A 10,672-nucleotide genomic window follows, 5' to 3' on the forward strand; every position below is an offset into this window, starting at 1 on the left:
ATTGTATTGTAAGATGCCTGAGCCTTGCACCAAAGATCTGCTATAGGATCTTTGCCTTGCACCATGCTATGGTGCAGCCGGGGAGGAGGGAATGGGCCTTTAATGATTGAGCCGGTTGCATTACTGTTAATGCAATGAACCCGGAACTGGTTCGCTGGAAGGAGACACAGTGGGAGTCAAGTGTAGGAGAGGGAGCATGCACGCTCGCTAACCCGCATGGCTGCAGCCCGCTTGTACCTCCACCTCCTCCATGTGCCCCGCGGCGGCTGGCGAGAGCTGAGCCGCTCCCTTTGTGTCGGAGCGCTGGAGTCCTGGTCCCGGTCCTCGTCCGCTACCGCTACCGCTACAGACCGACGCCGCCACACCGAGTCACCCATGGGCACTGAGGCCGAGCTAACCAGGTCCAGGTCCAGCCCCGATGCCGACAGACCGAAACTCACCAGGATATCAGTGGAAGGAAACATCGGTAAAAAAAAAACAAAACCCCAGCGAGAAATTGGACACGTTTTGTGTTTCAGGCGCAAGACAAAATAAGAATTTAAGAAGGAACTGCAGATGCTGGAAAATCGAAGGTAGACAAAAGTGCTGGAGAAACTCAGCGGGTACCGCTGAGTTTCTCCAGCACTTTTGTCTACCTTCGATTTTCCAGCATCTGCAGTTCCTTCTTAAATTCTGCAAAATAAGAATTGCCTTGAGAAATACTCGTTGGAAAAAAAGTGAACGTTTGCGTTACTTACTTCCACAGGGTCAGTTTGCCAACTTGATTGTCATGGATAATAAGGTGGTGTGTTTGCGTGATGTAATTCTATTATTATTGTCTGGCCGGCTGAGTTACAAAGGGCTTGTAACCTCCTTCTCTCCAGAGATGCTGCCTGTCCTGCTGAGTTGTTACTCCAGCATTTTGTGTCGAATTATATCTTCAATCTTAAGCCTATGTCCTCTGGTCCTTGAATCCCCCAACCCTGAGTATAACACTCTGTGTTTTCCCCCCTATCTATTCCCATCATGAATGTGGGAATGGAATGGGGAATTTTGTCTGTGGAATTCTCTGCCTCAGAGGGCGGTGGAGGCAGGTTCTCTGGATGCTTTCAAGAGCGAGCTAGATAGGGCTCTTAAAGATTGCGGAGTCAGGGGATATGGGGAGAAGGCAGGAACGGGGTACTGAGTGGGGATGATCAGCCACGATCACATTGAATGGCGGTGCTGGCTCGAAGGGCCGAATGGCCTACTCCTGCGTCTATTGTCCATTGTCTATGATTCTATACAGAAGATAGACACAAAAAGCTGGAGTAACTCAGCAGGACGGGCAGCATCTCTGGGGAGAAGGAATGGATGACGTTTCCGGTCGAGACCCTTCTTCAGATTCTATACACCTCTATAAGGTCACAACCTCATCTCCTGCGTTCCAAGAAATAATAAAGTCTGAAGAAGGGTTTCAGCCCGAAACGTTGCCTATTTCCTTCGCTCCATAGATGCTGCTGCACCCGCTGAGTTTCTCCAGCATTTTTGTGTACCTTCGATTTTCCAGCATCTGCACAGTTCCTTCTTAAACAAATACCAAGAAATAATGTTCCTTTCCTGCCCACTCCACTCTCTTCAAATAGCTCAGGCCCTGGTGTTGTGGCAACATCCTCGTAAATCCTACCAGTGCTCTGTCCTGGCTAACAACATCATTCAGAAAAAAAGTTTCTATGTTTCGATTTTTGTTATCAATTTGTATCGGCTTGCTCTGAATGTAATCGTCCTTCAAATCCCACTGCAAGTTGAGAATATAAAGTAACACAATTGTAGCACGTACGTTGCATCTGTGTAGCCAGTGATCTGTCCTTAGTATCAATCCCGTATGGTTTGGAGGAAGTCTTCTGTAGGAAGGAAATGCAGATGCTGGATTAAACCGAAGATAGAAACAAAATGCTGGAGTAACTCAGCGGGACAGGCAGCATCTCTGGAGAGAAGGAATGGGTGATGTTTGGGTCAAGACCCTTCTTCAGACTGGAGGATGTCTTGTGTGTTTTCTCTCAGCCTAAATAAGCAACAAACTCAGCCTAAATAAGCTGTTAAGCCTTGCTTGGCTGATGTGGAGAAAGGTATCTTTCATTCATTTGTTCTATCTCTCTCTCTCTCTCTCTATATCACCGTCTCTATCTCTCGTTTTCCTTTCTCCTGACACTCAGTCTGAAGAAGGGTCTCGACCCCAAACGGAGGCAGGTGGGACCAGTGTAGCTGGGACATGTTGGCCGGTGTGGGCAAGTTGGGCCGAAGGGCCTGTTTCCACACTGTATCACTCTATGACCCGAAACGTCACCCATTCCTTCTCTCCAGAGATGCTGCCTGACCCGCTGAGTCACTCCATCTTTTTTGTGTCAGTGTTAAGGTGATTTTGAACGCAGCTTTAAACTTGAACCCTGTTTTCTGCTCCGATCTAGCGGTTGGGAAGTCCACCTTTGCTGATCTGTTGCAGAGGATGGATGGCAATCAGTGGGAGGTGGTTCCAGAGCCCATTGCCGAATGGTGCAATATCCCAACTACCAGCGGCAACCAGGTGGGTCCGATCAAAGTCAATGTTTCCACTGGTGGGAGAGTCTAGGACTAGAGGTCGCAGCCTCAGAATTAAAGGACGTTCTTTCAGGAAGGAGATGAGGAGAAATGTCTCTAGTCAGAGGGTGGTGAATCTGTGGAATTCTTTGCCACAGAAAGCTGCGGAGGCCAAGGCAGTGGATATTTGTAAGGCAGATTTCGATTGATGTTTGATTAGTACAGGTATCAGGGGTTACGGGGAGAAGGCAGGAGAATGGGGTTGGGAGGAAGAGATAGATCAGCCATGACTAAATGACAGAATAGACTTGATGGGCCGAATGGCCTAATTCTGCTCCTGTCACATGACCTTCTAAGCAAAATTGGCGGGGTGGGGGGGTTGAAGGTTTTGGGGGGGAAGGAGAGAGTGGGGGTGGGTTGAAGGTTTTGGGGGGGGGGTTGAAGGTTTTGGGGAGAGGAGAGGGTGGGGGAGAGGGTTCGGGGGAGGGTGGGGTGGGTTGAGGGTTGGGGGGGGGGGGGCTCACAGCGCAAGAGACCCGGGTTCGATCCTGACTACGTGTTCTGTCTGTACGGAGTTTGTACATCGGCTTGGTATATATGCAAATTGTCCCTGCTGTGTGGGATAGTATTAGTGTGCGGTGATCGTTGGTCAGCGCGGATTCAGTGGGCCGAAGGGCCTGTTTCTGCACTATATCCCTAAAGATAAAAATGAGTCGATGGCCTTTCACTTGGAGAGGCTGCTTATCTGCAGATGTCGATTCGAGCTGAGTTCTAATGGCTGCAGTGGATCCACTTCAATAACCACCGCTCCTTATCCCACAGGTAGAGGCCACACAGAAGAGTGTGGGCAATCTGCTGCAGATGCTGTACGAGGATGCTCACCGCTGGTCCTACACCTTCCAGACTCACTCCTGTATGAGCCGCATCAAAGCCCAGCTGGCCCCGCTCTCACCCAAGCTCCTGAGGGCTGAAGACCCCGTGCAGATATTCGAGCGATCTGTCTACAGTGACAGGTAACGTGCCACCATGGTAGCTGATGCTTCTTGCATTCGTCAAGGTACAAGAGGGAACGTAAATCACAACCAATTTCGATCCTGATTTTCTTGCCTCGTTTACAGACTGATTCCTGGGATGGCAGGACTTTCATATGAAGAAAGACGGGATAGACTCGGCTTGTACACGCTAGAATTTAGAAGATTGAGGGGGGATCTTATAGAAACTTACAAAATTCTTAAGCGGTTGGACAGGCTAGATGCAGGAAGATTATTCCCGATGTTGGGGAAGTCCAGAACTAGGGGTCACAGTTTAAGGATAAGAGGGAAGTCTTTTAGGACCGGGATGAGAAAATCTTTTTTTACACAGAGAGTGGTGAATCTGTGGAATTCTCTGCCACAGAAGGTAGTTGAGGCCACAGTTCATTGGCTATATTTAAGAGGGAGTTAGATGTGGCCCTTGTGGCTAAAGGGATCAGGGGGTATGGAGAGAAGGCAGGGATGGGATACTGAGTTGGATGATCAGCCATGATCATGTTGAATGGCGGTGCAGGCTCGAAGGGCCGAATGGCCTACTCCTGCACCTATTTTCTTTGTTTCAATGTTAATAAGGGCGGCACGGTGGTGCAGCGGTAGAGTTGCTGCCTCACAGCGCCAGAGACCCGGGTTCGATTCTGACAACGGGTGCTGTCTCTGTGGAGTTTGTACATTCTCCCAGTGACCACGTGGGTTTTCTCCGGGTGCTCCAGTTTCCACCCACACCACAAAGACGTGCAGGTTTGTAGGTCAATTGGCTTCTGTAAGTTGTAGAATTGTTCCTACTGTGTCGGATAGTACTAGCGTACGGGATGATCGCTGGTCGGCATGGACTCGGTGGGCCGAACGACCATCAATGAATAATTGCACTGAGCTTCAGACGAGCCTTCACACTAACAACCTGTAACAATTTACATTTGCATTTGTACCAAATATTAAATTGGTAGAAGTTCCTCCAAAGAACTTGAAATGACTGTTGTTCTAATATTGGAGCACTCTTGGAGACATGAGGAACTGCAGGTGCTGGAATCTTGAGCAAAACATAAAGTACTGGAGGAACTCAGCGGGTCAGGCAGCATCTGTGGAAGAAAGTGGACAGACAGATGCTGCCTGACCCACAGAGTTTTAGTTTGGTGCTCGTTTAGTTTCAGCTTAGAGATACAGCACGGAAACAGGCCCTTCCCCCCCACTGAGTCCGTGCCGACCAACAATCACCGCACACCGGCACTATCCTGCACACTAGGGACAATGTACAACTTTCACCGAAGCCAATTCACCTGCAAAGCTTTACGTCTTTGGAGTGTGGTTGGATACCGGATAACTTGGAGGAAGCCCACATGGTCACAGGGAGAACGTACAAACTCCATACAGACAGCACCTGTGTTCAGGATCGAACCCGGGTCTCTGGCGCCGTGAGGCAGCAACTCTACCGCTGCACCACCCGGATCCTCCAGCAATCGTGTCGGAAGGAACTGCAGATGCTGGTTTGCACCGAAGATAGACACAAAATGCTGGAGTAACTCAGCGGGACAGGCAGCATCTCTGGAGAGAAGGAATGGGTGACCTTTCGGGTCGCGTCTGATGAAGGGTCTCGACCCAAAACGTCACCCATTCCTTCTCTCCAGAGATGCTGCCTGTCCCTACATCAGTCTGAAGAAGGGTTTCGGCCTATTTCCTTCGCTGATTGTGGATGATTAGCCATGACCACAATGGATGGCGATGCTGGCTCGAAGGGCCGAATGGCCTACTCCTGCATCTGTCGTCTATTGAAGGAAGGAAATAGGCAACGTTTCGGGCCGAAACCCTTCAGGGTTTCGGCCCGAAACGTTGCCTATTTCCTTCGCTCCATAGATGCTGCTGCACCCGCTGAGTTTCTCCAGCACTTTTGTCTACCTTGGATTTTCCAGCATCTGCAGTTCCTTCTTAAACGCATAGATGCTGCCTGTCCAGCTGAGTTACTCCAGCATTTTGTGTCTAAACTCCAGAAAAATGTGATTTGTCAAGGATTTTAGTTTTACCCTTTTATCTTGCAGGTACATATTTGCTTCCAGCCTTTATGATTTAGGTTGCTTGAATGCCACCGAATGGGCCATCTATCAGGACTGGCACACGTTTCTGCTCAATCAGTTTGGTGCTCGGATTGCTCTGGAAGGAATCATCTATCTTCAAGCCTCCCCAGAGGTGAGAGGCAGTGGTTTCACTGGACTGACTGACGCATTCAAATCTTGGTGACGTATCGGAACGTTGTGCCCGCCTCCGGATGTACTGGTAAATTCCATTCTCTCGTCATTTCCCGCAGAAATGTTTGGAGCGACTTCAACAAAGGGGGAGAGATGAAGAGAAGGATGTTCAGCTGGATTATCTGGAGAAGCTGCACTCGCAGCATGAGAACTGGCTTGTGAAGAAATCCACCGAGTGAGTGAAGTATTTTGGATTCCCGTTGACCTTGGAGACCATCAAACACCTTCGCTAAGTCCGCCTAGACCTACCTGATCTCCCACTTTAACTCCCTCTCCCATTCCCACACTGACCTTTCTGTCCTGGGCCTCCTCCATTGTCAACAGTGAGGCCCAACGCAAATTGGAGGAACAGCACCTCATATTTCGCTGGGTAGTTTATCCCCAGCGGTATGAACATTGACTTCTCCAATTCAAGTATCCCTCGAATCCCCTCTCTGTGCATCCCTCCCCCACCCAACTAACTTCAAAGACGTCAACGATGTCAGCTGATCTACATCGGTGAGAGCAAGCGTAGGCTTGGCGATCCTTTCGCCGAACACCTCCACTCGGTCCACATTAACCAACCTGATCTCCCGGTGGCTCAGCAGTTCAACTCCTCCTCCCATTCCGAATCCGACCTCTCTGCCCTGGGCCTCCTCCATGGCCTGAGTGAGGACCACCGGAAATTGGTGGAGCAGCACCTCATATTCCGCTTGGGCAGTCTGCACCCTAGCGGCATAAACATTGAATTCTCCAATTTCCGGTAGCCCTTGCTGTCTGCACCCCTTCCTCAGCTTTCCCTCAGCCCTCGGGATCCTCCTCTTCCTTTTTCCTTTCTTCTCCTTGCCCCCCCCCCCCCCCACATCAGTCTGAAGAAGGGTTTCGGCCCGAAACATTGCATATTTCCTTTGCTTCATAGATGCTGCTGCACCCGCTGTGTTTCTCCAGCATTTTTTGTCTAACTTCAAAGAAGTCTTGTTGAGTCTCATTGCCTGTAACTTGTTTTCACCTAGCTCATGGCCAGTTTCCTTCATCATTATTACTTTTTTGCATATCTTTCATTTATAGATTCTATATCCCTGTTTATCACTGTCTATATCTCTCCTTTCCCTTTCCCCTCTGTCTGAAGAAGGGCCTCGACCCTGAAACGCCACCTACTCCTTTTCTCCAGAGATGCTGTCTGACCCGCTGAGTTACTCCAGTTTTTTGGGTCTGTCTTGGGTTTAAAACGGCATCTGCAGTTTCTTCCTGAACGAAACTGCTCAACTGATCCGCGCTCCTCGAGTGCGCCCGGCTTTCCTGCCGGGTTTTCCGTTGCACCGAGCACACTGTGCCTGCATCCCTGGGCTTGGCCGGCGCATTTGCCACCCGTGCAGCAGAAGCTAATGCATGCAGAGTCCAACCTCGCCCTCAGGCACCCGTGCAGTAGACACACACACACACACACACACACGTACCACACGCATATATCAGATCGCAATCGATGCACAGGTCGGTGCTGAGAAGATGGAATTTCACCATTGTAGCCTCGTTTAGAAGCTACAATCAGTTCTGAAAATCAGTGGCGCAGCGGTAGAGTTGCTGCCTTAGAGCGCTTGCAGTGCCGGAGACCCGGGTTCGATCCTGACTATGGGCACTGTCTGTACGGAGTTTGTACGTTCTCCCCGTGACCTGCGTGGGTTTTCTCCGAGATCGTCGGTTTCCTCCCACACTCCAAAGACGTACAGGTTTGTAGGTTAATTGGGTTGGTGCAAGTGTAATTTGTTCCCTAGTGTGTGCAGGATAGTGTTAGTGTGCGGGGATCGCTGGTCGTCACGGACCTGGTGGGCCGAAGGGCCTGTTTCCGTGCTGTATCTCTAAACTAAATAAACGACACAGCGTTGGATTCACTCAGTGGGTCAGGCAGGATCTCTGGAGAATATGGGTGGGTGACATCTGAAGAGGGTATCTTTCTTTAGTTTGTTAGTGTGTCTGGGGACGAACATGACTCAAGAAAATGCACAATAGTTTCTGAGGGTAAAATAGAATAAGGGTTTTATTTGGATGGGGATTTAGTTTAGTTTAGAGATACAGCACGGAAACAGGCCCTTCGGCCCATCGAGTCCGTGCCGACCAGCGATCCCCGCACATTAACTCTCTCCTACACAGATGAGGCACAGCTTGACATTTACACCAAAGCCAATTAACCTACAAACCTGCACGTCTTTGGAGTGTGGGAGGAAACCGAAGATCTCGGGGAAAACCCACGCAGGTCACGGGGAGAACGTGCAAACTCCGTACAGACAGCGCCCGTAGTCGGGATCGGACCCTCGACCTTAACTCGATCTCTTTCCTCCTTCTCTCCAGACTTCACTTTGAGCATCTGAAGACCATTCCAGTGTTGGTGTTGAATATGAATGAGGAGTTTGAGAAAGATAAAACACGGCAGGAACTTCTCCTGAAACAGGTGCAGTTCCTTCTCTCCCTTTGTCTCTTAACTCACCCCTTATCGCACAAGGAACTGCAGATGCTGGAATCCTCAGCAAAACACACCAAGTGCTGGAGGGACTCGGTAGGTCAGGCAGCATCTGTGGAGGGAATGGACAGACGACATTTTTTTCAGACTGGTTGATCTGTCCCTGACTCGAACCTTACTCCTTTCATGGACACAAAGTGTGACCCTGTGGGTCAGGCATCGTCTCCGGAGAAAAAGACTGGGTGGCGTTTCAGCTCGGGACCCTTCTTCAGGCCGAAAGTAGAGGGGAGGGAACTGGAGGTAAGAAAAGGCCAGAACAAAGCAGGGCCGGCAACAGATGACCAAGGGAAGGGTGGAGCCCACAATGGTGCATTGTTGGCTGGGGAAGGGATGATAATTCCCGGGATGGCGGGACTGTCATATGCTGAGAGAATGGAGCAGCTGGGCTTGTACACTCTGGAGTTCAGAAGGATGAGAAGGGATCTCATTGAAACATATAAGATTGTTAAGGGCTTGGACATGCTAGAGGCAGGAAACATGTTCCCGATGTTGGGGGAGTCCAGAACCAGGGGCCACACAGTTGAAGAATAAGGAGTAAGCCATTTAGAACGGAGACAAGGAAACACTTTTTCTCACAGAGAGTGGTGAGTCTGTGGAATTCTCTGCCTCAGAGGATGGTGGAGGCAGGTTCTCTGGATGCTTTCACGAGAGAGCTAGACAGGGCTCTAAAAAATAGTGGAGTCAGGGGATATGGGGAGAAGGCAGGAACGGGGTACTGATTTTGGATGATCAGCCATGATCACATTGAATGGCGGTGCTGGCTCGAAGGAGTAGCGCGCGTGCACACAGACACACACAACATATATATATACACACACACACACACACACACATACACACACACACACACACAACATATATATATACACACACACACACACACACACACACAACATATATATATACACACACACACACACACACACACAACATATATATATACACACACACAACATATATATATACACACACACACACACAACATATATACACACACACACACACACAACATATATACACACACACACACACACAACATATATATACACACACACAACATATATATACACACACACACACAACATATATATATATACATACGCACACAGACATACACACACACGCACACAGACATACACACACACACGTACACACACACATACACACACACACACACACAACATATATATATATATATATATATATACATACGCACACACACACACACACATCCACACAACACACACACACATACACATACACACACACATACACACGTACACACACACACACACACACATCCACACAACACACACACACTTACACACGTACACACACACACACACACACACACAACACACACACGTACACACACAACACACGCACAACAATAATGTTGAAGGATGCAACAGCGCTGCAGAATATTAGTGGATGTAACGTGCGTGATGTTGGCACTGTCTACCGTTGAGGCATCCTGGTGCTGTGAACTTCAAATGCATCTTTTCTGATGAAGTGTTTCCTTTTTTTTTCCTTTTGCAGGTGAAGAACTTTGTGAACACATTGAAGCTGGAGAAGTGAGGGCCAGTGGGCGTACTTTGCAGCCACGTGGTTTGGGCCAGGAGAAGCTGTAGTCAGTAGTGTTAGTGTAGGGCAGGACAGAAGTGCCTGGGTCTGGCATTGGGCTGTGCAGGATGTCCCCTCTGGCAACTCACCAATAGCACTTTTCACAGAACATGCTACCAATATGTTTGACGTTCGAAGAAGGGTCTCGACCCGACATGTCGCCCATTCCTTCTCCCCAGAGATGCTGCCTGTCCCGCTGGGTCACTCCAGTGTTTAGTGTCCATCTACCAATATTGATATATTGAATAGTACCAATTCCACGATGGTTCACACCCCGTTCTAGCTCGCTGTTATCTCCCATCACCTCTCCTGTAGATGTTATTCTCTACATTTGGGTCAATGGCTTTAATAACCATCTGATGGCCTGTTTTTGCCCTGGTGAGTGGTAAGGAATTAAGCATTGGGGGGGGGGGGGGGCTCTTCCTCCATCCCATCAATGTCTCAACTGACAGTGGCCTGAACACCACTGATGAATAGAAATCCATATATGAATAAACTACTTGTAGCTCAGGTTGGTCGGTGAGTTTCCTAATATTCATACTGTGTGTATAATAAAAATAATAATGGATGGGATTTATATAGCGCCTTTCTAATACTCAAGGCGCTTTACATCGCATTATTCATTCACTCCTCAGTCACACTCGGTGGTGGTAAGCTACTTCTGTAGCCACAGCTGCCCTGGGGCAGACTGACGGAAGCGTGGCTGCCAATCTGCGCCTACGGCCCCTCCGACCACCACCAATCACTCACAC

The 10,672-nt window shown here is 49.1% G+C and overlaps 1 protein-coding gene across 1 annotated transcript; it reads left to right on the plus strand.

Moving 5' to 3' along the window:
• Positions 1 to 147: 147 nt before the first annotated feature.
• On the plus strand, positions 148 to 10,430 carry LOC116967336 (deoxycytidine kinase-like). Its single transcript, XM_033013841.1, has 7 exons — positions 148 to 466; positions 2,427 to 2,542; positions 3,358 to 3,548; positions 5,597 to 5,744; positions 5,863 to 5,978; positions 8,129 to 8,228; positions 9,837 to 10,430. Exons 1-7 carry the CDS (start codon positions 217 to 219, stop codon positions 9,873 to 9,875), a joined length of 960 nt encoding a protein of 319 aa, XP_032869732.1. The 5' UTR covers positions 148 to 216; the 3' UTR covers positions 9,876 to 10,430.
• Positions 10,431 to 10,672: the final 242 nt, after the last annotated feature.

The sequence above is a fragment of the Amblyraja radiata genome, chromosome 39, assembly GCF_010909765.2.
Source record: "Amblyraja radiata isolate CabotCenter1 chromosome 39, sAmbRad1.1.pri, whole genome shotgun sequence".
Lineage (NCBI taxonomy): Eukaryota > Metazoa > Chordata > Chondrichthyes > Rajiformes > Rajidae > Amblyraja > Amblyraja radiata.

Coding starts and splice junctions, on each gene's coding strand:
- LOC116967336 (XM_033013841.1), top strand. CDS start 217: ATGGCTGCAGCCCGCTTGTACCTCCACCTCCTCCATGTGCCCCGCGGC. Junction 2,543..3,357: donor CAACTACCAGCGGCAACCAG/GTGGGTCCGATC, acceptor CTTATCCCACAG/GTAGAGGCCACACAGAAGAG. Junction 5,979..8,128: donor CTTGTGAAGAAATCCACCGA/GTGAGTGAAGTA, acceptor CCTTCTCTCCAG/ACTTCACTTTGAGCATCTGA.